This window comes from Manacus candei, unplaced genomic scaffold (genome assembly GCF_025592945.1).
Source record: "Manacus candei isolate 608988 ecotype Guabito, Panama unplaced genomic scaffold, ASM2559294v1 h1tg000003l, whole genome shotgun sequence".
Taxonomy (NCBI): Eukaryota; Metazoa; Chordata; class Aves; order Passeriformes; family Pipridae; genus Manacus; species Manacus candei.
In genome coordinates, this window is record NW_026138051.1 from 1,943,579 (window position 1) to 1,971,451 (window position 27,873).

Here is a 27,873-nt window from a genome sequence, read left to right on the forward strand (position 1 = left end):
CACAGAACAGATGTTCAGCCTGTTGATTTGTGCTTCATCAGCAAATACTTGAATTTCCAAGACTGTATGTCCCTTCTGAGCTGGAAAGTGGCGGGAGCCAGGGGAACCATCCCAAATCAGGGCTTTTCTCACCAGATGTGTAGCTGTGTCTATGCCAGAGGCTCCTGCAGCCTCCTTTGGTGGGAAGGCTGAGCTTCCCTTGGTAGCATCCTGATTAAATAAGGCCCAAGCACACTGGGCCTAAATTAATCCCTGCATTGATATTTGCAGGGATTTTAAATGGGTGGTGGGGAGGAAGATACAGGTGACTGGTGCCCCGTGCTATTTTTCCCCCCTGTGCCTGCTGTTAGTGAATTATCTTGCCAGAAAAAAAGCTGAGGTGGGTGGTAAGGACTGGTAGTGTCTGGCTCTTACCTTCTGCCTGCCTGGCACCTCATGTCCTCCTAGAGCTAAAAAGCAAGGACCAGGCATAGCATGCAGGGAGACTTTAGGGCCAAAATGCTGTGGGGTGACTGGGGACAGAGATTTAGGCTCTTCTCAATGCAGAAATGTGACATAACACATGGCCCAGCCTGGTCTTGTCACCCTTCTCCTCTTCCAGTTGTCTGTGGCAGGGGTAGCCAGATACACATTTCTGCATAAAGATGACATTTCAGGTATTTCCCTCCTGCTTGGCTGAGCTCCCTCTGCATGGGATTTCTGCTGGGAGTTCCTGTCTCTCATGTCCCTGTGCAGAAACCCCTGCTTCTTGGTGGCACTCACATAGTTCACCTGCCCTCTGCATCCTGGGGCACCCTCCACCAGCTGAGAATTGCCATTCACATTCTGGGGGGGTTGGCTTTCAACCCAGCATCTCCTTCCTTCAGTGCTGGAGGGAGCTGCCCGAGGCTCTGCAATGCTGGTGCCCGTTGAGTGGAGAGATCCAGAGGTCAGATTTGACTGGCACAACGGCATCTTGCCCTGGTTTTCTGCATGCTGGGATTGAAGTGAGCCTCCACTGATGGCTTTGGGGGCCCCCACTGGCCATTTGTGCCTGTCTGGCACAGAGCTGAGCCTCTGCTGGGCTGAATCCCCCCCGTGCCAACAGGAGGTGTCGGGATGGGGAGACGTCACGACAAGCTGTATTTATACAGGCTGTTGCTTGGCAGTGCTGCTCCAAGGTGCATCAACATAATGACATACATAAAAGGGGAAGGCAGTTAAATGTGCAATAACATCACAATAAAAGTAAAACTGAGCATTAATGAAAAATCTGAGCGCACTAAGTGTAGTACAGTCGAACGTTCCCACCACCTTGGGCCGCGGTGCTCAAACTTAATAATAATTTCTGGCAGTGTCATTACCAGAATTAAATGAGGGCCTAACTGTCTAGAAAAATATGTTTGGGGGAAAAAAAAAAACAGGTCTTGAGAGTCTGCAAGTGGCTCTGCTGCGTGGATTTCCCCAAGGTAGCACAGGTACCAGGGAACTGGGAACTGCTGCGAGGGGCAGGTGGTGACTGAGACTATAGGGTGAGGTGCAGGAAGGAAAGATTGGAAGAAGAGCCAGTGTGGTCATTTTGGGAGTGGAGCTATGCACCTGGGGAGCTGCTGGATCTGCTGTGAAGGTGGGGTGAGGGTTTGTTTGTATATTTACAGGCTTGGTTCTGACCTCATGATGTGACTTCCCCAGGGCCAGCAGTGCTCCAGGGGATGCTGCTGCCTTTTGTCCCTGGGGTGGTTCTCTGGGATTTCAAACACAGGCCTCCAGAAATACTGCTGGCTAACATGAATGAACTGATGTGAAAAACTGAACTAACAGGATTGCTTTTCCCTAGTAAATAAAATCTCTTGTCTCTCCTCTCCTTCCCCTCTGTGCCTTCCCTGGCAGGTTTTGGAGGCTCACTGGCACCATGGCGCTGAGGCTCCCAGGGGCGGGGTCCTTCTCTCTCGTTGGAGTCCTAGTCCTGGTTCTGGCTCTCCCTGCTGATGCTGGGTAAGGTGGTGAGTGCTGAGGCTGTTGGCCAAGGCTGCAGTCCTCTTGCTGATCTTAAATATGCCGGGGTCAGGACCTGCATGGAGTAGTCCAGGGCAAAGCACTGAAAAGCATCTCTGCTGTGTTTGACCCTCCCCTTGTCCCTGTCCCTGAGCTTTTCACCCGGGGACTGTTCAGTCCCTTGTGGCTGACATTAGCACTATTTGAGGCACTCTCACTGAGGACAGTTGTCAGCATTTTTTGCAACAAAACCTATTTTCAGATTTGGCCTCTGCACAATTCAGTCTGGGCAGGGACTTGGCTTGCATGAGTTTTAACATGGAAGAGAGATTCTCCCCCCTCCCCAGTTTCATTTTTTAACACTATTTAAAAGAAGAGAAAACTAATCTGCTTCAGCTGTTTGGTTGCTTGGGGTGTAATGACCCATGGGCAGCACACCTGATCCACTGGAGCACTGGGGTTCTCTGCCAGCTCTCCTGGGTTTGCTGCTCTCCCTCTGCCCAGGTTAGTGTTCCGGGATGTGCAGGCTCCAGCTGTCCTGGCACAGGGAATGCTGTTGCCAGCCTCACCTTCCCAGCCTCTGGGAGCTGACAGGAGACAAATCCTGTTAGTCTGTGACAGGCTCTGCAGCCCTCCTCTGCATCCCACCAGAGCCTTTGCTTCGTGAGCTTGGGGAAGCCTTTGAGAAAGGGAGGCAGAGCTGCCACCAGCCATGGGGAGGGAGGAGCTCTGCACAGAGGGAGAGAAGTGCAAATAATACATGACTGCTATAAAACATTTAGAAAAGCCTTTAGAGTGCCAGGTATGGACACTGAAGTGATGTTTGCTGAGTTACAAGTCCAGCAGTGATCAAGGATCTTCATGCATGAGATGTCACTGCTGCTGCTCCTCCAGCATCCACACACCCCTCCCACCCTGTCCTGCCTGTTTTGCTTTGCCTGCTTGGATCTGACTTCCCAGAGGCATCCTGAGCGTGCCTTGCCCTGTAAATGCTGACCCTGCCCTGCCTGCAGAGGCACAGACAGCCCTGGGCACCTCCTGCCCCCTGTCCAGCTGCTGGGGCTGGGGCTCCCTCCCCATGATGGTTGGGGTGTCAGCAGCCCCTGTGCCTCCAGCCCTGCCTCTGCCTTCCTCACTGCTGCTCTTTTCCTTCCCATCACATACTCACTGAAGCCACTGCCATGCTCCCTCACCACCTGCCCCAAGGGGATTGCTCAGAATATTGGTCCACAGGAGGATTTGTTTCCTAAACTGTGTGTGAGGGGACCCTTGTGCAGAGGTTGCTGTGCTGATGTGGCACAGCTCCCCAAAGAGCACGTGCACAGGTGGCAAGGTAATGACTTTTCCTCAAGCCTGTCTTAATTAAATTTGCTGTAAACCTCTGTCCTCCCTGCCTAAAGGCTTTTAATTATTTTAAAACCTTGATCCCCATCCCTCTTTGCAGTTCCTTTATGCCTTGCTAAAGGGCAGCCTTAGCTTTACATTAAGGCCAGTTGAGCCTGCCCAGACCTTGGCTGGAGCGGGGAATTAGCCCAGATCAGGTGCCAGGCAGAGATGCTGCTGCCTCTCCCCTGCCTGCACCTTCCCTCACCCTGCCTGCACCTTCCCTCACCCTGCCTGCACTGCTCTTTCCCCAGCATCTCCCAAGTGAATCCCACACTGCTCACGTTGAAGTCAAACCCTCAAATGTCAGGCTAAGTAAAACAGCTTTGAAATTTGTAAACTCATTTTTCCCATCACCGCGGAGCCTCCACCAGGAGTTCCTTCACAAAAATCGGTCTTCTCGCTCTTTATATTATGGGTAATTTTTAAAGATAGCCTATAAAACATTAATGAATGAGCTTTCATGAGCATGCTAGCTGTTCATAACTTATAGATGGTTATATACTCATCCGCAGACACTGGTACAGATTACTTTTAACCATGACATCTATTGAAAGCTGGTACAATTGGAACCCCACTAATTACAGTAGTCATTTTTTAAATTTCTCAAAATTCTGCTTACCTGCAGGGAGTTCCAAGTCCAGATGAAAAGCCAAAGTCAGTGCTTTGATTCAAATGGAAATGGGAAGTCTCGAAGGCTGTGGTGCAGTTTGTGCCATCGGGGTGGTTTGATGTTTTGGATCTGACAGGGTGCATTAGGGCAGGGCCAAGTGTTATCCCGACCATGCCTCACCCCCACATCCTCTGGGAACTGCAGTTTAAGCACTGATACCCTCTTTGGGCTCCTGTAGGCTGAGCTTCCTGGCTTGACCATTTCTCCCAGGATAGCAGCTCTTGCTTTGCTAAAAACAGAGGCTGGGTGGTCTTGTGAGAGGTAGGACCCAGCCCCTGGGGAAGTGAACCCCAAACACTTGAAATGCAGTTTCCCTGAGTGTTTGGTCATTGAAGGCAACAAAAATTAGTGTGAGAATTGCCCCAAATGGAATATTTCAATTAACTGCAGCATACTAAATAGTATTGGTTCAGCCTGGCTCTAAAAATACCCATATCCTGCTCTCAATTCTTCCTTTTTTGCTAGAAAATACCTTTTGCTCTTTTATGTTACAATCTGGGTTTTCTGTTGGGTGAACACTTTGACAGAAAACTCCAAACCAGCTCTGCTACTTACCACCCACTCTACTGATCCTACACAGTATATTTACAAATGGACCAGCAGTGTCAAGGGTAACTAGTCCAACCAGATGGGATACAGCAGGACTGAGCTTTGAACTCCTTAAATTATATTCCTTTTTCTGTTTGTTTTTTTCCCCCAGTTACTTCCTCATGCATGCTTAAACCAGTGGCTGCAAAGAGCAACTGGAACAAAAGGAAATAAGGCTGAGGTGGAGAAGGAAAGGGGCAAACCCCTTAGAAAGCAACTATTTAGGGGCTTCTCTTCCCCCAGCTGTGGGGAGCAGGGCACTGCTCCCTCCACTCCAGCAGCCTTTTCTCCCCTGCCTGGCTGGGCATCCTCAGCCATCCTGCTGCCTCTCTGTGCCTCTTAATCTTTTTTTGGCCTCAGTGGTCTCTCTCTTATTTCCTCTTCCATCTTCCTTGCAATCTCTTCATTTTTATAGATTTTTTTTTCTTTTGGTTTTCTGTTACTTAATCTTCTGCCTTTCCATTTGTTTGGTCCTAACAGCTATTTCTGCTGGGGAAAGCTGTACTTGAATCCACAGCACTGGTACTCTGTGTTGTCTGAAATCTCTTTTAAAGGCAGGTGGTTTCAGAAGGATTCACAGGCTCTTTTTCTGTTGATTGAAAGGCAGACACAAAACGCAAATGTATTATTTGAGCCCCTTGTGTTTGCAAAACTGCATTGAAGATTTTGTTCAGCAAGATGAGCTTTGTTTGGGAAATTTACTACTTGTTTTATTCCACCTGGGGCAGAATATGTTCTGAGGAAATCATCTTGTTTGGGGACTTCCAGGCTTCTTGTGTTGAGCAGATCTGGGAACGTGAAAAATCATTTGTTTTTATAAATAGGGAAAGTTCAAGAAACTGCAGAAAAGGTTCGTGAGGTATTTTAATGATGGACTCAGGCTTCAAGCCTGCCTGCCGGAATTCCTACTTTTCTGCCTCCCTTCCCTTTTCCCGGGGGCAGAAAACACTGAAATGGCAAATAACTGGCATCACTCCTTCCGTGCTGCCTGCAGGGAGATACTGGCACTTGAATAACTGCGGTGCCCCCAGCCTCTGTTCATCAAATGGCCATGCCTGGGGCAGGGATGGATGCTGGGGCGGGGGAAGGCTCCCTGTTAAAACGGGGCTCCTGAACCACTGTCCATGGTGCTGCTGGCCCTGAGCACGGACAGGTGGGCAGGGAGCAGCGCGGGTGCCTCAGTGCTGAGGTGTTGATTAGAGATGCCCTGTGGGGCGTCCTGAAAGCACATCACTCTGCCAACAAGTGTGCCCCGTCCTGCAGTTCAGGCTGGAGCAGCATCCCTTCGTTCCCTGGAACTGTTCAGAGCACATCCTCTGAAGGTAGGTTTCTCTTCTGATGATGTCTTTTCCTTTTTTTTTTTCCCCTCCCCCTTGCCAGGCTCTCTCAGAAGCACGTTTCAGACGTCGTTGATGACAGCAAAGATAACATCACCATTTTCACCCGCATCCTGGACAGGCTGTTGGATGGCTACGACAACCGCCTGAGACCTGGGCTTGGAGGTCAGTTGGGTGGAGAGATGATGCTTCCCACAGCTGTGCAGCTCTAGAAAGGAGAGGCAGTGCAGATGACTTATTGAAAAGTCTGGTGCTGTCAGGAGGAGAGGCTGGTTCAGTGCCAGAGTCAGTCTGTGGCTGGTTTCCCTCTTTTGAGTCGGTGCTATTTTGTTGGGTTTTATCTTGTGGGATGGGAAGTGCCAGTCTCTGAGTGCTGGGGTCACCTGTGACATTACAGTGACAGGCCTGTAGATGGAGCAGCTATGAATAAACTTATTGCTACTATTTTCTAGGCATTAGCATTTCAGAAATGCTGATACATTCAGGAATTAAAGAAAGGCATTGAGGTGCTGGAGCTGGTCCAGAGGAAGGGCAATTTCTTCACATAAAGGGTTGTAAAGCACCAGAACAGGCTGCCCAGGAAAATGGTAGAGCCACCATCCCTACAAGTGTTCAAAAACATCTGGATGTGGCACTTGAGGACATGGTGGTGCTGGGTTGGCAGTTGGACTTGATTCTCTTAAAGGTCTTTTCCAATGTGAGTGATTCTATGATTCCATACCACCAGTTTGCAGGACCTCCAGCTCGTGTTGGTTTTGCTTTCCAGTCAGTTTGCTTTGCTACAGAGCCTCTATCTTGACACCTGCTCAGTTATTTTTTTATTGTAGCTGTCACCTGGCAAGCTCTTCCCTGTGTGCTGCTCTGGAGATCAGGCAGTCACCCGGGCTTTGCTGCCTCCTGAGCTGCATTTAACACTGCTGCTATCACTGCTGCTGCTGCTGAGGTTCTCTCCAAGCACCTGCAGTTGTTTAAGGGGCTTCAGAAAGCAAAATAATAGTAGCCACCTTCCCACCTAATGCTTATGCCTTCAGTTAGTGTGATATAAGGAGGCAGAAAAAATGGGGAGATGTGTGGGGAAGACAGATGTGAGCTGGGCTGAGGGAGATGTAGACCTGGGTGGTTTATTGGTGTGTTGCTGTGGCAGAGTTGACTCCTCTCAGATGCTGACAGCTCTGTGTCACTGGGGCCTCTGAGGAGATGTCCCTGCCCTGCTCTGAGCTCTCCTGTTTGGCTGCAAAGGTGTGCTGCTGGACTACAATTTCCACCCAAAGCTGGAGTCACCGTGTGCTCTCCTGTTTTCCGAAGGTCCCACTGCCAAGAGAGGTTGGGAACAAGCTTTCCTGGGCTCTTGCATGCTAATGGGGGCTCTGGTGTTATAATGCTAGCCTGGAATTGCACTCTCCCTTGCTCAGAGCAGCTTTGTTGTCCCTTCCCAGCCCCATGCCCACCTCTGTGCCACAGCCCTCTGCCCTGTCCAGGAGTACTTTGATCCCAAGCAGAGACCATGCAAAGCCTGGGGAAGAAGGGCTTCTGCAGTGAGCATCCTCATCTCTGATGCTCTGCCACGCTGCAGGACCCAGGCAGGAAAGAGTTACTGTGTCTGCATAAGCAATCCATCAGTTTTATTGCTTTTGTTGCTTGTTTCTTTCCCCCAGAATTAACTGTGGTCCCACTAATAGCTTTGCTTCCTCAAGTTTCCCCGATGGCTGTATTGATTTAACTGAAATGAGTTCTGAAAGGGGACTGAGGGGGCATTTATGTTCACCGTAGGCTCAATTGCAGACAAACCCATGCAAAGCATTAACAAGAGGACTCCCAGGAGCCCCTTGCTGGGAAAGTTAAAACCTTTCTTGGAACATCTTTCCTCTGTTGCTTTAGATCCTTTAACAACGTGCTTAACATAATAAATTGCCTTTGCCTGAACCAGCCACTGTATGTTTAAAGACTGCTTTCACCTCTGGTTTCCCCTGGCAGAGCAGTCCTGTGGGCCCAGATGGGAGGTTTTGACAAGGGCTAGAGGTTTTGGGAGCTGTTGGCTGGCAATGAGTTGTGTTTGCATACAGGGCAGCCTGGTGAGCCGGGCTCTCCCCACTTTTAGCTGGACCTGTTTTCCCCAAGGCCAAACTTTTGGAGATCTCTCAGGAACAGAAGGACCTTCCCCACTGCTGCTGGTGGCCAGAGAAGCAGAAATGGTCCTGCTGCAGCCTCCAGACTTAGGGGTTAATGGAAGAGCCTGGGGAGATAATCAGCAAGAGGTGGGCTCCTGCTGTCCAAGGCTGTGTGAGATCTGGGAGAGGGATTGCTTTGCTCCAAATTAGCAGCTGTGCTGCTCGTTGACTGACAAGGTACATTGGCTTTCCTGTGAGACAGCACTGGGCAGTCCCTGCAGACAGACCCAGCACTGGCTCTCCCCATTTCCCTCAGGAATATCTTCCACTTGCTTTTCTGAAGATGTCAGGTAATGGCATCCATTAGTAGCACTAAAGTCCTGCTTTGGTGCCCGTGGACAGGGCAGCTGTGGTGTCGCTGTGTCCACACACGGGCTGATGGAGAGATGAACTGGCCAAAGCAGGACATGCAACATCCCTCCTTGGCTGGTTTCCCTGCTCTGCATGAGACAGATCCCCCTGCAAAGGGCTGGGACAGGCAGGGCTGGGAGTGCTGCAGCCCCTCTCAGGGCTGTGTGCTCAGTGCCTGTCCCCCACGCTTCCCGTGCGCCAGGAACAGAGCAATGTTTGTTTAGACTTCAGGAAAAGACACTGTGTAAGCAACAGAGTGTTAATGTGGTGACTTCTCCCCTCAAGATAGCCTCTTTGTATTTATTTTCTTATCCCCTCTGTTTTCACCATCTGCTGCCACCCACTCTAATAGCTCCCATGCCAGAGCTCCTCTTCCTACCAGGATGCTGCAGACACAGATTAAAGCAACCCAGTGCTGAGGCTGCTTGGGACTTCCTGGTGCTGCAGAGCCAGGTCCAGGTGAGGGTAATCCTGGGCCCTGCTGCTGCTCCTGCCTCCAGGAGCTGGCTCAGGGCATCCTCTCTAGCTCAGAGTCCTTGCTGTCTTGAGGCAAGTGGAGGTCTATGAGCATAGTCCAGGCTGGCTTAGAAGAGGAAAGGAGGGGGTCAAGGGAAAGAAAGTGATTGTCAGACCCTCTTTTTGCAGCAGCACCCTGTAGCACTGGGGACACAATCACTGGTGTCCCAGAGAAGTCTTCTGTGGCTGGTAGAAGGTTTCTCTCTGTCTCTGCCAGCTGAACCAGGGCTGGATTCCTCTTAGGAGCAGAGCTGAGCCTTTCCTTTGGCCTCATGACCACTGAAAGACAGTCTGGGCTTGGGGAAGGGGTAGCTGCATAAAGGGATGATGTTATAGGACTCAGAGTGGGGGAGGAGAGGAAGGAACTATCAGCAGACAACCTATGTTTCCCCTGGGAAAACACGGGGCAGATTGGTTATTAAGTCAGAAGAGGAACAGAAGTGGACCCTGAGGGGATGCAGACATCTGTTGCCATGGCCAACCTTGTAGGATAAGAAAATGTCCCATGGAGAGAGCTTCTGTGGACAGCACTGGCCTCTGCTCCTGCTCTGGAGCTGTGCAGGCACACAGCTCCCAGCCCCCAGGGGCTGCAGTGGGAAGCATCTATTTACAGCTCTCAGGTTCTTCTTGCTGGGGCTCCTGCAGAGCTGGCACACAGGGAGCTGTGCACCTGGAGCTTGCAAGAGTAGGAGAGAGCAGATGTGGCCAGGAAAAAGAGGTAGAACTGGCTGACAAAGGGAGAGACATCCTACACCCCAAAGGAAGAGGTGTTTGAGGAGTGGGATGTAAGTGGTGAGACCACGAGTGATCCTCCAAGACTGGCTGATGAACTAAAATACCCTGTGTGTCCTGGTGCTGCGAGGAGTGATGGAAGTTCTGCAGTCCTTACACAGCCAGTGTGATGTCCAGCACAGTGAACACGAGGGGGGATGTGGTGGTTGAGGGTTTGAGGGTCAGTGATGCTCCCTGTGCAGCTGTGCCTCCTGTACCTTATTTCCTAACTGATGAAATTTGGGCCCATTGTGCTGCAACTGAAACAGAGATCTGTGAACGTCTGGGAAGGGACAGGAAGGGACATTTCCAGGCTTTTCCTTCCTTACAGTCTCAAGAATCCTTTTAATATTTGGCAATTGAAAGTTAACAGGGAGCTTGGGGAGGTGTGTGGGACCTTTCCACAGCTGTTTGAAAATCAGGGTAGGGTTTTCTTCCAGCTCAGCCAGAGACTGCCTGCTTCAGAGGGCTGGGGATTCACCTGAGGTACACTTGGTGTAAGGATGAGGAAGCCAGAGGACATCTGGAGCAGTGGTGGACAAAGTCTCTGCATTGGGTGATCAGGAAACCTGCACTCCAGAAAACTGTTGGCCTTTTCCATGCGCTGCCAGGAGGAAAAGGTTTTGCCCCAAGGAAGAGGAGGCTAGAATAGGCTGCTCAGTTTTCTAGAGGATGAGCTGTAAACTTCCTAGATAAGCCGATTTCTCCGACTGCAATTAAAAAGTAATTTGTACCGTGTTAAGCAGGTGGGCTGAGATCGATCTGTGTTATCCCTCCTGGATGCAGCGTTGCTTACAAGGCTCCTCTTCCTCTCCTCCACTGCACTGCTCTTTGTGGCTTGGTGTCAGCATCTCCCTGCCCACACTGGGCTCAGTACAGACAACCTTAGGGTCGAGCAGGATCTGGTGCAGTCAGGGTCTGCTGCTCACAAAAGGACTCAGCTCAGGGTTGCCTGACATGGGCCTATAGTGCCTTTTATCTGGCCTCACTATGTCAGCTCTGTCTTGCTGATGGTTTTGATCTATAGCCACCTGTTAATATTTATCCTGCTGTCATATTCCCTTTATTCTTCTGTAAGTGAAGAGCACCTCGGTTGAAGCTGTTCTTGTCTCTCCTTTCTGTGGTGCAGTGTTTCTTCCTGCTTTTTTTAATGATGGTGTAGTTTGGCAGGATGGCTTCTGAGCAAGTAAGAAACATCTGTATCCCTGTCTTGCCACCTCTATCTCACCAGTTCAAGTGCTGATGAGCCAGAAGTTTTGGACTTTGGTTCAGAGAGGCTCCCTTTAGGTTGAGACTTTCTGGGGCAATGCCTGCTGTGTTGCACCTCAGTGCATGTGTCATTGTGTCCTGAGCTCCTCCTTGTTTGCTGCTGTGTGAGCATTAAAGCAGAGGGGCTGAAATATTCACAGTAATAAATTCTAGAATTGCCTGTCTGTTCCTGGTCTCTGGGCAGAAGCATTGGGCACTGCCTGTGCTGTGGGGACACCTGAGTGGCAGAGGCAGAATCCTGTCCCACTCCCTGCTGCAGCAGAGCTGGTCCTCAGGTGTCCCTGCCTCGGGCTGCTCTTGAGATCTTCATTTTTTTTCACCTGTGCCTGATGAAGCTGCCTGCAGTCTGTCATAAACATTACCTAGATCTACTGTTTGTGTGAGACAAACATTAGATGACAAACTCAGTGGTCCTTTGTGGTTTGTTATGATTTCTAGGGTTTCAGGAGTGTGTTTCATCTGTTATTCTGTCTTAGTGTTCTACTTCTCCCAACTTCTCATCTCTTTTCTCTGATCTGACTTCATTGATTACTCCAGGGAAGAATTTGATCCTTAGAAAAAAAATAAATCCATAGTCTTATCTCAGATTTTTGTCTTTGTCTGAGATTCCTTGATGAGTTTTAATTTGGAGCTGAGGCATTGCCTGAACAGCATTTTCTTCTATTTACCTTTCTGGGGCAACAGGGACCCTGCTCTGTCTCGTCAGACTTCTGAAGTTATCTGTGAACAAATTAAAAAAAGGTTGTCTTCCCCTCGGGGGCAGCTCTCCAAAGGCAGCTTTGCCATGGATTTGCACAGCCCTGGTGCTCTCCTCTCTGATGCAGAACTCCCAGTTGTGTTGCTGGTTAAACCCGTGGTGCAGAGCCAGAGGAAGCTCTGTGTGGAAAGGCTGGCACACGTCAGGAGGCTCGGCTGCTGTGCCTAAGGGGGAAAGTCTTCTCTTCAATAAGTGATGAATGTGCTTGGGGCAACGAGCCCGTATCAAAGCTTCAGGGATATCACAAACACTCCAGAGGGGTCAGGAATGCACTGTGTAGAGAGATTGATAGCTTTGGGTGTGAAACCAGCACCTGGGCTTTGGGTCAGCACCGGGTCCCTCGGGGGCACTGCAGTGCCACCGCAGGGCTGTGAGTGGGGCACCACGGTGGGTCCCTGCCCAGCCACCCTCCCATGGGCCAGTTGTGTGGCCAAAGTCCATCACCTGCTGTCCTTGTGCCGCTCCTGGGCTCTCCAGAGAGGCCCAACCAAGCCCCCAGGCCGCAGGGTTGTGAAGGGGAAGGTGTTTTTCGTGCTCCCTTGGATACCTTTTTTCAGCTGGCGCCTTCGTTTGCTGAGTGTGCTCCCAGTGAGGAGCCCCCCCAGCTGCTGAACCAGCCCTGTATCCACACATGTAGGCAAGAAGATTTTTCCCCAAAGGGTGAGAAATTCTTCTAGGAAAGTGAAGCCATCTGGAGGAATTTTTGCCCCAGTAACTTCTACTGGAGTGACACCTCGGAGGTTCAGTGCTTGCTCAGACACCTGCAGTGAACCAGTGCAAATGTTGGGCAGCTGATCCTGCCCGAGGGGAAGCTGGTGGGTGCGTGCTGATGTTTGTTTATAATGACTTTGGAAGGGGAGAGCTGATGTTTCAGCGTGTTGAACATGTGTTAGATGGTTTTAAGAACATTAGTAGATGATGTTATAGATGGCTATAAACTGCTTGTGAGGATGTCTTTATTGATCTGTTGGACTATGGCAGCTACTCATTTATTAGAGTTTCCATTCGTTTAGTCCCACGTAAAGGATTTATAATGTGTCTTTGATATGGATTGTGAAATAAGATTTTTTTTTATTGGGCATTTTAGAGTTTGAAAACAACTTTAATTGGTTTATTCTGGGAAGCTGATGGTGAAACAACTGGTCAAATATTGAGGAAACAGCAGTTCTTTTATTCCTTGAGCTAAAATGTTTGCAGCAGTTTGTGTAGTAATACAGAGGCACTGATTATGTCTGATGAGGCAAAGTCATTGATCGTGTTGGTGCTGAATTTCAGCCCTGATCCATCTGGAAGAAGCAATCACATCTATCTGAGCCCCCTGTGGAGGGGGGATTAATGCTGCTGATTCAGACCTGTTAGCTTGTTAATGCTGTTCCATTTGTTTAAAGGTTATTGTTTGATTAAATAAAAATATTGGAGTGTTCGTGAGGCTCTGGAAGATGCATGGGGCTTTGGGGAGTGAGCTGCTGCAAGACTCTGAGGCTAAATTGTGCAGTCCCTTAACCAATTACTATTAAAAGTCAGGGAGAAATACTCATCTTGTTGCAGTAAATGGCAAAACTCTCACCTGATGGGGCAGGACTTTCATGTAATGATTTCTTGGTGTACTCACCTGCAGCTTTTTTTAAAGCCTCTGAATGATGTACTGCTAATATTTATTAAAAAAAAAAAAAAGGAGTGCTTCTGGAGTACTGGCAATTGTAGGCACAGAGTATAGCCTAGAGAGAGCTTTTAATCTGCAATTTGCATTGTGAGAAAAGGACACCCCGTTCACTTTACCTTCTGGAAGAACATAATTCAAACCAAACTGTTGAGAACAACAGGCATGGAAAAAGAATATGACTCTTTTTTTTTTTTTTTTCTTCCCCTGAAATCTGCTGGAAAATCCTGTTGATGACAAAGCTCAGACTGCATTAGTGGCTGGAATGATTCATGACTGGAGCAAAATAATAAATTGTGTCTCAGGAGTCGAGATGCTATTTCAGCATCGCAAAAACCATTTCAGACGGCCCTGGTTTGGAAGGATCGGTTCTGACACAAATGACTTTGTTCAGGAAAGGATCTGAGGACCAAAATAACGTCCCCCAAACCACAGCCATTTGGTGTGTGCAGCACCAGAGGCTCTGTACAAGGCTCTCTGCATCCTCCTGGGCTCTTGCTGAGGGAATTGTTTGTATCCATACAGGCCAGATCAGATTTCTTGCAGTCCTGCTTACTCACCTGAAGACATATCTCTTGAAAGCTGTGGATGTCACTTTGGCCAGTTAAGGCCACTGTCTTGCAAAAAAGAAAAAAAAAAAAAGGGGAAGGTGCAAAATCTTCCTTCCACAAGTTGTGTTTTCTGTAAAGGGTCTGTGCACATGTGGGAATTGAATTACAGGCTTTTGTGCATGAAAGATTAGAGCTCTTCCCTTTGGAGAGATGCACCTGGTCTCACCTGAGATTTTGAAAGAGCCTTTTCCTAGAAAAGGCAGGACAGAAGTCTTGTCTGCTTTTATGAGGAAGGGTTAAAGAACAAAAGCATGAAATCTCCTTTCTTCTTTCTCGACCAATCTAGCCATCATTATGAGAGAAGCTCTCTGATAGCTTCTCTTTGTCATGTAATGTTAATACCATTAAGTCCACTTTGGCAAGGAAAGTGATGTATAATTAATTTGCAAATCAGTAAAGTGGATGTGATTTTTATACAAAAGAGAAGGTCTTTGACAGCAGCAGGCATTGTGTGGGCACGGCCATGCTCGGGTGGGACCCCTCCTCTGGAGCATCCCCCTGCCAGCAGTGACCTGGCACCCCCAGGTCCCAGGCTGGGCTCCTTCCCCTGTGTGTGTCCTTCTGTGCACACACCTTTAGTGGGTCCCCTTTACTGCCAGCCAGAAAAGGGACTGAATTTAACAACTAAGAGGGGAACCACGTTAGGCAGAGGGGTTTAGGAGTATGAGAGTGCCACTGGATATCTCCAGAGCAAGTTGGTTGAGCCAGCTGAAAATATCTGTAAGCCTCTGCCTCCATCCACTGGTTTTGGTGGTGGTGGTTTGGTAATTTTATTTTTTTTTAAAGCCTTAGGTCTATAGGAATTATTATTATTTTGATGCAGAATGCATTAAAAAGGGAAAAGGAAAAAAAATCCAAACACTATCTGGACTGATTTGTTCCCAGAAAGATGTTCAATTTTGTATGTATAATTGAAAGGGTCTAAATATAGCTGTATTAATATTTATGGGCCTTATGTTGGAGTCAATACAAGAGTTGCTGTTCGAGGCAATTAAGCTTTACCTTTTCACATGTAGGATTTCAGCTTTTGGAGATGACATTAGTGGTGTGACCTGCATCCAAGAGAGAAAAAACTAAAAGCATGCCATTATCTGTCAAATATGATACCCTGTAGTTAATGCTGTTTGCTGACAGGCAGTTTGTCTCCAGCAAGGGTGATCTCTCTGGAGAATGGCTGCTGTCTTAATAGGGGGGAAATCAGAGGAGTCAGTAGTCTTGGAGGCTTGCAGGAGAACTGTCCCCGCAGTGGATGCTGTGTTTGGGGAGGAACGGAGTGACTAGACTGCCTCATGACATCAGAAAGTGGGGATTGCCCACCTCTGCTGCATCAGTAGCTGCTGGGGATGAGGAGAAAATTATTATGGTGACACTTCATGGATTCCTTTTGTCTTCACACCACCCACACCCTGGGGCTGGGACACGAGAGGGAGTGCACAGGGCAGGGAGGGCTGCTCGTGCCCTGCTCCTGGGCTGGGGCTATCTGTGCCTGTCTGCAGGGCCAGTCACAACCTTCATGTCATTAAAGCACGGGGAGAGCAAAGCCTGTCCAGAGATCTGAGCTGCTGTGGGGAGAGCGTGTGCACGGGGAATTAGGTCGAGGCTGTAACGACGAAAACAAGTCGCTTTGCGTTAATAACAAAGGCAAAACGATGATGTGCTTGATTTCTAAAGCTCTGCCTTTCAAGAGCAGGGTATCACTGGGAGAACATGACAGCAATCCTGGCGCTGGGTGAATTGCCCTGCATTGCTGCTTTTTGGAAGCCGCAGCTCCTCGCTGCTCCAGTGAACAAAGAGCTGTTAGATGCTATAAAACCTCTCACTGATAGGGACTGTCTGAACCCCGCCTTCCTCCTAAATTTGATCAATGTGTCAGGTTTTTCCTTCCATCTGGACTCTGATGACTGCCTTTGGGCAGGAGGACAGCAGCAAGGAGCCTTGGCTGGGGCTGCTCCTCAGTCTCCCTGGGGAGCAAGGGGTCAACCTGCCCTCCCCAGGGCTGCAGAGGGAGGTTGTCTCAGTGAGGCTGAGCTTGGTGCTCATCCCTTCTCTGAGGACTCACCAATTTTGAGTGGGTGTGTTTCTGTTCTTTCACTGGTGTGTTGTGTATTTTGGTAGCTTGGAAGCCTTTTAACCCCCTTCAATGAGCACCAGGGGGATGCATTTTCCGAGGGCTTTCGTTAGCTTTGGCTGTTGGAGCGCAGTGGCTGCTTGAACGGGGAGGGAACAGCGGATATCAAACAGCACACGTGCCAAGGTAAAAATGGTGGCCACGCTCTTAGTGGTTGAAAATGAGTTTTCAACTCCAAATGGTCCTTTTGAATCCTGTCTGGGGATTTGCTTCAGGCAATGCTGACCCCAGCAGACTGGTATTTCCAATTATGGATGACATTATCCTTGCCCAAAGGTGCTGGCTCAACAGCAAAGGAGTGTTCCTTGGTGTGCCAGCACAGGGCTGAGTCCCACCTCGTCTCTATTCCTGAACAAGGGCAGGCCAAGATATATATTAAGAAAAAAGGAAATTGCACCGTTTAAATTTAAAAAACTCATTTAGCTAAAGCAGTGTAAGCGCCCATGAATATTTATCCGATGCTATGGAAGCGTGTGGACTCCCACCTACTTTATTAAATTGATTTTCAATAAAAATGCAAGTGGAAGACGTTTGATTAATGGCTGGTGGGGCGGTACAATTAATGTGAAGTCTGGAGTCAGCAAGAAGTGTCCCCTGAGCCCGTGTGTCCCTGCTCGAGGCTGGGCTAAGGAAACGTTTGTAAACTTCTCTGAGGGACACCAGCAATGTTTACCCGTGTGGTTTCCCAGCCGGGGTGAACAGGAGCTGCTGTTTGGTTGCTGCATGGCTTTGCTGAGGGCCACTGTCCTGACCTTGAAGCTGGCGTGTGGTGTTTGCTCCCAGGGTTCTGCCTTCTCCTCTGCTTTTCACACCCCCCGAGCAGGCTGCACCTGAGAATTAAGCACAGCAGGGAGCTCCAGAGATCCTGTCGGGTGTGAGTGAGGCTCCCTGGGTCTTTGCATTTAAACATGCCTGGGATTAGCTCCATCAGCCTCCGGATCTGCTCAGCTCCTACCGATTTACCTGCTCGGATTTGTCTGCTGGAGGAAGGCAATTTGGAGCTGTAATGTTACAGCTCTATTAAAGATCTCCAGCGTGGTTTCCCGCCGGGACCCTCGCTGGGGCTGGTACCGCCTCCTTCCCGGGAGCTGTCGGGAGCTGGGAGATGCTGATCGTGGTGCCGGGGAGGGTCGAGGGCTTTGTGGTACCCGGGGTCCTGCTGGGTGGGGGAGCCTGGGCATCCCTGCAGGCTGCAGGGGCCTCCCTGTTCTCTCCACGCCTGCAGCCTGAAATAGAAACTCTCCCCGCGGGTTCTGTTGAAAAACCTTTGGAAGCTGCCGTGGGTGGGATGTTACATCTCGCTGCGGGGGATTTCTGAGCCAGGGGCGGAGGTTTTGGGGCTGTGATGGTTAGGCAGGGGCTGTGTGGGAGCAGGGGCAGGCAGCATGCCTTGGTGTGGCAGAGAAGGCAGGAGTCAGGCAGGGACACAGCTCCATCTCAGCATCCCTCAGCTCCTGGAGCCCAGAGAGGTACCACAATGCTGTGAGCCACTGAAATGAGGGTGCCCAAATGACACCAGGTAACACCTGGGGCGTGAATCCTTCCCCCAGCCAGGGTGGGAGCCCCAGGCCCAGGCTCCTGTGCTGGGGGCAGGATCAGAGCTGTGATGTGCTCACCCCTTCCCAGAGGGCTCGTGGTGCCCACGGGCTGCAGCCAGATGGCACAGGGAGAGTATCCAGGGGCAGAGATGGTGCAGATGCTCCTGATGCTGCCCTCTGAGAATGGAGGGGCTCTTGCAGTGATGTCTCTTTTGCAATACTTTGGGGGTTTCTCTGCGTGCAAATGTATAATGAGGCTCTCTGCCTACAGGAGAAGGGGGCCTGTGCCAGCAGGCAGGGGATGGGTGCAGATACTTTTGGCATGTGCTGAGTTGGTTGGGCACACCCCTGCTGTGCTTGCACTGCTGGGGAGCTGGGCATGGGCAAGAGTGATGGGAACAGAAAGGAATTAAAGAAAAAAAAGGAGCAGGTGTTGGCTAATATGTATGTGGCAGAAAAAGAGAGGAGACTTCTGGTTGAAAACAGAAGCTGAGAAAAGACAGATTGGCAGGCAGCATATTTCTGGAGACAGCTTTCTCCTCTGTAGGCTGAGTCACCTAAGAAACGTGTCAATAAAACACACTTGCAGGCAGTGTCTCTAATAAATATATATTTAAGAGAGACATTTCTTCAAAACTTCTGCTAGGAGACGTTGAATTCTGAAGGGATGGCATGAGAAATGACATCTCCAGTGGAAGCACGGGGTTGCCATGGGAACTGGAACGCTTTGAACACACATCACTAAAACAAGAAAACATTTTCCCCAGCAAAGGAAATTAAAAACTACATACATCTGGAGGCATCTGCCCTCTGCTTGTCTCTGATGGGAGCATCAGAGTATCATGCAGCATATCGTAATTCATGTAGTGGGCAGGTCTGACAATTCCATGTTGGTTGCTGAATCTTTGTGAGTGACGGTGATAAAAAAGCCTTCCTGTCCCTAGGACAGATAATGCTGGCTGGGGAAGAGGAGATTTAGAGCCATAAAGGAATTTCCTCTGAAATGGTTTTGCTCCCTGGGGGATGAAACAACAGCCTGAGTGCACGATTAAGCTCCTCTTGCCTTGTGGGGAAACCCTGCTCCCAGGGTTTGCTGGCAGCCAGGCACTTCCCTGGGCGGCCTGGGGAAGGCAGGTGAGAGGGGATGGGATGGAGGGGCACGGGATGTGTTTGGGGATTTATCCTGTGCTTCGGAGACTCTCAGTTTATCCGTGCAAGTCTGGGACAGCAAACCCAGGAGGAGTTATTTGCACGTGCCAGTCCATGCATTTCTTTCTTTTCTTTCTTTTCCACATTTATTTGCTTTCCTTTCTTTTCCAGTGCCTTTCCCGGTGCGTGGCAGCCCCGTGGGCAGAGGTGGCAGAGGGGGAGCCCAGGCAGGGAGGAGAGCTTGTCGTGGCACACGACAGCCCTCCAGCATCAGGGGAAATGCTAAATTGCCCGGTGCAAGGCACTGTGAATGAGATCAGTTTATTTGTGCTCTGTATTGGCATTGCTGAGGAGTAAATGAGCACTGGCCATGCAGCCAGTGACCCGTGCATGACAGGGGACAGACAGCTCGGAGGAGAGCTGGGCTCTGGCACAGCTCAGCAGAGAGACCAGCCAGAGAGACCACGTTGGGGTGCATGAAGAAGGGAAAGTGTCTGTGGAGGTGAAGGATGCCAGAAGCATCACCGGAGGCACACTGTCTGAGGAGCTGATTAAGTTCTCCACTGAAGGAAATGCCAGCCAGGAGCTAATGGATAAGGGAACCAGAGTGCAAATTACTCTGTTGCTCCCTGCTATGGTATTCTGTATTCTTGTATCTTTGTCTCAGTACCTGGCGTTGGCCTTAGGGGACAGGCTTGAAAATTAAATGGGCCCTTCCTCTGAGCTGTACAGCAAGCCCCAGGAGTCACTTTCTTTTTCTTTTTTTTTTTTTCCCCTTCCCTTTTTTGCACACTACAGTCCATCACGTGGCCTGGCAATCCTCAGCCTGCAAAGCAACCTGGAACAAGATATAGCCAGAGGCACAGGAAGGCAGTGCTGGGGCTAAAAGGCAGATGGGGAAACTTAGGCACAGCAGAACTGCATTCTTTGCATGCTCAGTGCCACGGTGCAGTGGTGGGGCTGGGGCTCAGAGCTCAGCCTGCAAATCTCGTGCACTTGGTTGAGACACCTTGTTTATTCTTTCTCCCTCTGCAATGACATAAAATTAATGCAATGCAATGCAGTGTGGCTCGTTTGATTTGGTTGATACTGCGTTCAGTTTTGGGCCTCTGATGACAGGAAAGGTATTGAGGGGCTGGAGTGTGTCCAGAGAAGGGCAGCAGAGCTGGGGAAGGTTCTGGAGCACAAGTCTGATGAGGAGAAGCTGGGGGGGCTCAGCCTGGAGAAAAGGAGGCTCATGGGGGACCTTCTCACTCTCTACAGGGGGGTTGTGGTCAGGTGGGGGTCGGGCTCTGCTCCCAGGTAACAAGTGGCAGGCTGACAGTAAATGGCCTCAAGTTGTGCCAGGGGAGGTTTAGATTGGGTATTAAGGAAAATTTCTTCACTGGAAGGGTGGTCAGGCTTTGGAACAGGCTGCCCAGGGAAGTGGTAGAGTCACCACCCTGAAAGTGTTCAGAAAATGTGTGGATGTGGCACTTGTGGACGTGGCTTAGTGGTGAACACTGGTGGTGGTGCTGGACTGACAGTTGGACTTGATGATCTTTTCCAACCTGAATGCTTTTATGATTTTTCTTTGCAGTTGTTTTCTCCATATCAGTGATTCTCAGGTTGGCAGTAGCAGCTTTGTATTGCACCTTTGTGCTTATCTTCTTCCTGGGGATCTGCCTTGAGCTCTGATGAATTACAGAGCTCAGTAATTGCTTTATAAATGCTTTGGATGTTACTGGCACCGATCTGAAGTTTTTGCAGCTCCTCTTAAAGAAACTGTGGTCTGTTGGGAGGTGATTTCTGTTGAAGAAAGACTTGCTGAGAATGAGTTAACGAAAGGTTCAGTGATTTATTTGTTTTTAAGAGAGGAAGTAAGTGAAAACCTTCCAGGGCCAGTCTGCAATCTCCCTGAGGAAGAAGCTTCAGGGATGCTCTGTGTCCATGCAGGCTCTGGATAAGCCTGGTCTAATGACTGGCTCTCCCAGCTGAGTCATACACACGTGATGGGATAGAGCAAAGGCAGGAGTCCTGTGGCTGCTTTGTTCTGGTGCCTCATCTCATCTGTGTTTGCAACCTCAGCCACAGCACAGGGGCACAGAACTGGAGTGATTTGCCTGATGCTGAGGTGGCAGTCTGGTGGTTTTGCCCTAATCCCATTGGTGTCTCCAGTGCATACAGCCATGCAGACATCCTGCAGGCCTGTGGTCAGGAAAATTCTCCTGGCTTTGGTTTTATTGGGGCCACAGCTGTGTGTACCACCTGGCAACACAGTGCTCTCTGAATGCCCTTCCCCTGTCCACAGGGACCAGCAGGGATTCCCTTCCCTGACTGCCTCTGGCTTAGCCATCAAGGACAGTCTTTAAGACTGAATAATGTTAAATTATGCATGCCAATTTACATTCACACATTTTCTCATTGTATTTATAATATGTTTATGTGGTGTCTCTCTTCCATTACCACAGGGTCTCAAAGCACTGTGGAACCTCTAAAAGCATGCTCCTACATACATATTCCTCCTCTGTCTTTATGGCATCTGAGGGTGTCCTGAGTCCTTAAAATAGTAACAACAGTAGCTTTGTTCATTCTGTCTTAGTTCTGTCTGTAGCAAAAATAGCACAGCTAATTTGTAGTCTCTGTTTGTAGTCTGTATGTGTGAGAATGAGGGGTGTGTGTAAAGCCTTCATGACTGCACACCCTCCAGCAGCTGCTGCTTCTGACTCTTTCTTCTATTCCGCCTGGACTTGATATCAAGAACTTGCACCACATCCTGATTCTAACCTCTGGATGTGGATTTTATGTCACTTAATGTGGTGATAAGAGTATGTGCATGTGGATGCCTGCACAGGGCCATGAGGGAGAGCTAAATTAAGCTGCATGTGCCAAATGCATCGTTCTATTGAGTCTTGTAATAGGAGCCCTGGCTAAAAACCTGATGGTGTAAGGCTTATCAGATCTATCTTTCTGCCTTTTGTCTTCTGTAAGCTTTAGAGCCTGTTGGCTGACAGAAGGGTAGATATCTCAGAGATTTTAAGTCCCTGCAAGATTTGTGGAATTATGCAGCTGAGTGGAAAAAGACCCAAAGTAGAGAGAGGTAACCAGGTGGGATCAACTGGTGTTAGGCACCAGAAAAACAGGGAGGAAAAGCTGATCTGCAGGAAGCAGAGTGTGTTGGCCCCACTGCTGGTAAAACAGCATCTCTCCTAAGCTGTTCTGCTGGATAGAGCTCTAACCTGCACCCCCTGCTCTTGACAAATGTGAGAAAATGCCTTTCACCAGCATGGGGGGTGTGTGAAAACCCTATAGCACCTTCTCCAGCAACATGTGGATTTACCTACTGTGCCAGGTATGTCTGGAGCCCCCTTACTCCTCGTGTGTTGAGACAAAGGGACAGTGCAGCCTGCTCAGTGCAGCAAGGTCAGACCAGAAAATTGGGCTACCCTGGGCTGTTATTGCCAGGGAATAACAGCCTGTGCTAGGGAGGGAATGCAGTTTCTCACCCAAAAGGCACAAGCAGATGCCCTGTGTGCCTCTTGGCACTGTGCTGGAAGCAAGGAGGAACAAGGTGTGTCTGACTCCTCTGCTTCAAGCAGTAGTTGTGCCTTGATCCAAACTCCATAACCAACGTGTTGTGTGGGTGTAGGGAGAGCTCAGACCTGGATCAGAGCCACGAGCACAGGTACAGCACGAAGGCAGACTCCTTAGGGATTTCTCTTCCAAGAACTGAGCTGATCTTCCCTATGGAACCCAAGGAGTTTGAGCCTAGGAATTAGACATCCCTCAGTGCATGACAGTGTGCCACAGATCCTAGACAGCCATACTCCAGTGGTGACTGGGTCACTTCTTGGTGCTGCACCCAGTTCCTGCAGAGGACATGGGATGCAGTCATATTAGCACACTGCCTCTGCAGCATGCTGTGTGAGACAGGGAATAAATCTCTCCATTGTTTCAGCTCTCTGTGGCCCTGCTAAGGAAGGGAGCCAGGACAGCAGGCTGTCTTTCTCAGGATTTCACAGACATCATCTCACTTCATCTGCACTGAAGAATTAAGAACATGTAATTGTAGACCACGCTGATCTCTCTCATCACGTGGGAGTGGCTTTGTTGTTGGCTGTCTCTTGAGAGAGCCCCTGAAATTATTTTTGAACCGCTTCCTCTCCCCGTGCTGGAATATCCAAGTTGAGAGGAGAAAGGAGAGAAGCACAGCTGGAAGTGCCACCACATGCATATCTGTGTTTACAGATTGGATGACTTCTCACTAGTCTGGCTGGAAGACATGCAGTTGTATAGACACTGATGTGCCATCACACCAGAGAGAAGGTAGTAATTAATCACCATGGCTCACAGAGCAGCAACTTGGGAACTGGCTGTACAGCAAATGCTGGCAGTTCCAGGGGATTTAAACAGCAGCAGTGGGTGAAAAGATGCCTTGGCACCCCAGGATTGGGGGAACAGGCTTGCTGCTTCCATGGAGAGCAGCAGACAGCCTTGTTTCCCCTGCAAATGTGATGCCTTTTTGGTCACAACCCTGCAGGAGTCACTGGGAGCGTAACTGAGTGGGTCAGATCTGTTACACAGACCCAGTTATTCTGGAATCAAGTAAATAGCCAAGGAAAACTACGTTAGACAAATAGTTCGTGACATGGCAGAGCTAGAAAAGGATCCGACCCAAAGGTCTTGTTGGCAATCCCCTGCAGGCTCTTACTCACCCCTGCTTTTGCTGAGATGAGACATTTGTTTCAGACATTTATATATTGTTTCTTTCCTTACTATGTGGTTTATTTTGCAGAGTACAAATTTCCCAGTGCTCAGTCCTTGGCTGACCCCACTTTGCAGTGGATGAGCATCCCATCATCTTTAACCACGTTGTCCCAGGTGGGAGCATGAGGCCAAGGCCAGCCTTCATCCTCCATGGGACTGTGGTCATCCTCATCTCTGTGCTCATTAGAGAGAGGCAGGTGCCATCAGAGGCAGTGAGGTCTGGGTGGGCTGAACTACCTGTGGGATTACCCTCCCCCCATAGACAGAACGGGGCCAGTGGGGTCTCAGCTGTGTCTTGATGATTCTGCCCAAGTGAGTTTTCCTGGAGATGCTTTGCTATTTTAGGTGGTTCAGGGGATTAAAGCTGATGCTGCTGTTAGCTCTGTCTGGCCTGTGAAGGACTGGGCCAGCTGCCAGCCCTCCTGGTGACACTCCTGGCCCTGTTCTCTGCCATTTGGCATTGACAGGACCAAGACACCCTGTGTATGTTCTTGCTGCCTCTTGTAAGAAGAACATGTACACTCTGCTGTCCACTTTTGGGAAAGATGCCCAGGCTGAGCTTGTCAGACCAGGGTGAATGTCTGTGAGAGGAGATTTGGCTTTTGCTTCTGAGCAAGTGATTTCATATACAAGGGTGCTGAGGCACTACAACAGCCAAAGCACGTCTGAAAATATGTATGTTTTCTTTGGGACTGGGAGTTTGAAGAGGTTGACTGTGACTTCTCCACGTGTCAAAAACGGTTGAGGAGAGAGAAGGGGTGGTGCTGAGACCTGCCCACACCTCTGCACTCCAGCTCTGCTCTCCCTTCCGTAGAGGTTGGAGGAAATGCCAGTACATTCTTAGGTTTTTTTGCCATCTCTCTTCCCCAGCCTTCCCCTCCTGACCCAAGTAAAGCCTCTGTTCCCAGGATTGCAGGTGTAGGAGCATCCCAGGTGCAGCAGGGATGTTTGTGTTCCTGACATTAGCAGTAGCTTGTGCTGCCTTGTGGCCTTTGTGTGGCAGGAGCTTTGTCAGTGTCCTTGGAGTCAGCTTTGTCCCCTGGCTGGGCTGGACAAGCCCAGGAGGCATTAACAGCACTGCAGTGATGTTCACTGAAATGTTTCCTTCTCTGCTGCTATTTCTGAGCTCCCCAGCAAAAAAAACTGAAAGAAAAGCAACTCTAATGTGTGTGGGAGAGTGTGACTGGCCCCACAGCAGGAGAGCATCAGTGAAGGCTACATTAGGGATTCCTGGTGTGTGGTTGGTGATGTAGATGTCGTGTCTCCATTCCTGCAGCTTGAGGCTGTGGGGAGAGGTCCCTCTCCCCTTGGGCACCCGCCCCTCTGCTTGTGCCTCCCTGTCCTCTCCCAGTACTGGCCTGGCAGTCCCAAGGGCAAAGTCACAGAGAGGGGACCATGTGCCACATCATCCATAGATGTGCCACTCCCTTTCCATGCATCTCTTCCTGCAAGGGGGAACCACTCTGTTCCTACTTCCCAAAACGGGGCAGCACCACAGGTTAAAAGGCCATCTGATAAACCAAGGTAGGGACTGGGAGAGGCAGCAGTCCTGGTGTGAGGGCACTGAAGTTCTCAAGGAGGGGCCCAAGGGTGGAGTTTCTGGCTGGGGGCTCTTGTGTGCCAACTCTGCGGCAGAGGCTGCCAGGGGTTGTGGTGCAGCTCAGTTCCAGTGGGCTCATAGAGCTTGTAGCACAGGTCATAGGAGCCTGTTTTGTTCCAGAGGCTAAAAGTGGAAGGAAAATTAAATTCCTCCAGTGAGAGGCTGAGAAAATGAAGAATGACACACACAAAAATCTTTTGTGTGCAGCTACAAAAATTACCTGCTGCTGCTTATTAATTATCATGGCAAGGATCGGGGAGAAGGCATGAGGTGGAATTTGGGAGCATAAACCAACTATTTCCCTTCCCAGAGATGCTGGGTCGACTGGAAAGCACTGTCCTGTCCAGTGTGCTCACTGTGGGTTACTTGATGTGGGAAAGAGGGACACAGGAACACCTCTCTTCAAGGTGACACTGCTCTCACCACAGGCTGGTGGGAATCCTTCCCAAGGGATTCTGTATTTTCGAGGGGACACTGGATAAGGAGACCTCATTGAGCTGAGGGTAAATATAGTTGTCTAGGAGGGAGTTAAGGGGCACTATCAGCTTGTTACTGTCCTCCTTAGGTTGTGGGAGGATATTGGGCTAGCTGGAGTCTGGAGCAGTTCATAGGGAGCCCAGTGCAGAAACATCTACCTCCTGGAGCTGGCCTGGAGCAGACTGATGGTTTGAACCCCCGGGGGCAGAAGAGCCTGAACAGCACTGTCCTCCTTTCTACTCTCAGCCATGCCATCCTGCTCAGAGACACCACCACAGGCAGGGTTGTCGCCTCCAGGCTCCCTTAGATGCCAGCACGGCCCGGGGGCAGAGCAGGAGCGCTGCCTCGGGGCGGTCCCCATCCCCTCGCTCATCCCGGTTATCTGCGGGCCGAGGCTGTGCATCCTCGCTGACGTCAGCGCATCAGCCAGGAATCCCCTGCACGAAGCCGCAGTGGCTTCGCCCCCGTTTCCATGGCACGCATCGTTCGGGAGCCCCCAGCGCTCGGATGCAGGCACATCATTTCAGCTGGCTTGCGGCAGCGCCTCTGGGAACCCCCGCCCGGGAAACGGGACCGCGCTCAGCGCAGCCCCAAACCTCCGGAGCCGGTCACGTTCCGGCCGAGATTCCGGAATGAACGGCCCTTGCTGAGTGCGGCGGGATGTTTAACGAGAGGCTGCTCAGCCCCCCTGTGCCCCCCACCTCCCAGAATCGCTCGGCTCTCCAGCCAGCGAGGGGAGAGGCAGCGAGGCGGCGTAATTTGTATTCCAGCTCTGCTGCTGCTCCTGGTGCTTCCAAGAAGCAAGTAAAAATAGCACTCTGTCATTTTGTAAATAACAGCTATCTCCTCACAGGCCCAGGGAGTCATGAGCACTTAAAGAGGGGATTGCAGGAAGGGGGGGTGTGTCTGCCTTGAGCCAGGGCCTGAAAGATGGGGAGTTGGAGGGGGGCACAGGGGAGGGCGAGGGTAGATGGAGTCCCTGAAGCACCTCAGCAGCAGCTGCTACTGCTTTACACCTTCTGCACACCCGGGGAAGCGACAGACCCTGCTGGTGTTGGAGCTGGGGGTCCAGATCTGGCCCCTCCACCCTGGGCTGGGAGGGACCATTGTGGTGTACACGAGCAGCCAGGCCTGGGGTAACAGATTCTTGGAGGAGAGGGGTAGCTTTTAAAGAGCAGGCAGGTGTAGGAAGTGCCATGGTAACACTGTGGGAAGGGATGGTTTGTTTTGCATTTGCATTGCAGATCTGCCCAGCTGTGGGGGATTTCTCCAGGCAAGGCAGCGTGGCCAGGCAGGCAGAGAGCGAGTTCTGTGCCTCGGGGGAGAAGGGGCAGCTTTGGGTGACCTGCAGCACCTTGTTGCTGCTCACACACTTGCTCCAGATGGTTTTAGAAACGTGATTGTGCTGAGGATTGGGAATAAGCTGAGCCAATAAATGGGAAAAGCTCCCAGACCAGGGAACCAGCCTCCAACAAATGGCTTGGGAACGTGGCATGCCACGAGTGTCTCTAAATTCTGCCTGTGTACAAGTGTTGAACCTGAAAATTTCTTGTTCTTCTAGTTTCATGTTGGCTCCAGGGTCTTTTTTTGCTTTCCTGGTCCCCAGCAGGACCTGGGGCACAGTGAGGCTCAGCAGGGTGGCTAGAAGGGGTTTGTGCAGCCCACCAAGAGTAACACTGAGCCCTCTTTAGGGCAGTGTTGTGCCATTACTTAGGGCAGCCAGGGCTGGTCCATGCTCTTCTCCAGCTTCCTGCCTGAACCAAGTCTGTCCTTTTTTGTTTATGAACAGGACCAGCAGCATCTTCCTGCCACCCCAGCAGGCTTGAAGGCTTAACTTGTGCATCCAAAACCCTTTGAATTACAGGGAAGAATGATGCTAGGAAAGGAAAAGTGTAATTTAACATTCTGCAACAGATCTAATGAAAGCACCTAACCCTATGCACAGTCCTTAATTATTAAATCTTTGGTGAGGACTGGGCAAAGCAGCCAAGCAGCAGGGCTTGCTTGTCTGTGGATTGAGGACCAGATAAGGATTTCCCTGCCATGTCTCTAAGAAGAGGCAGGTGATGATCTCCCAGCTTTCTCTTGCTGCAAAAGTAGGCAGTTTCTTCTCTTCACCCAGGCTGTGGATGGGTAGCTGTGAGGGCAGGGAGAAGGGAGGCTGGGTGAGCAGCTCC

At 50.2% G+C, this 27,873-nt stretch overlaps 1 protein-coding gene across 2 annotated transcripts in view; it reads left to right on the forward strand.

The window, feature by feature from the left end:
* Positions 1 to 27,873, forward strand: part of GABRA3 (gamma-aminobutyric acid type A receptor subunit alpha3) — a 73,084-nt gene that overhangs the window by 7,444 nt on the left and 37,767 nt on the right. Inside the window, exons 2-3 of one of the 2 annotated variants that reach the window (XM_051787847.1) lie at positions 1,870 to 1,974; positions 5,999 to 6,120. In XM_051787847.1, coding sequence (XP_051643807.1) covers positions 1,892 to 1,974; positions 5,999 to 6,120 — 205 coding nt within the window. In that variant the 5' untranslated portion in view covers positions 1,870 to 1,891. Of the gene's footprint in view, positions 1 to 1,869; positions 1,975 to 5,998; positions 6,121 to 27,873 lie in introns of those variants that run through there. The other variant, XM_051787857.1, reaches the window with a different exon arrangement.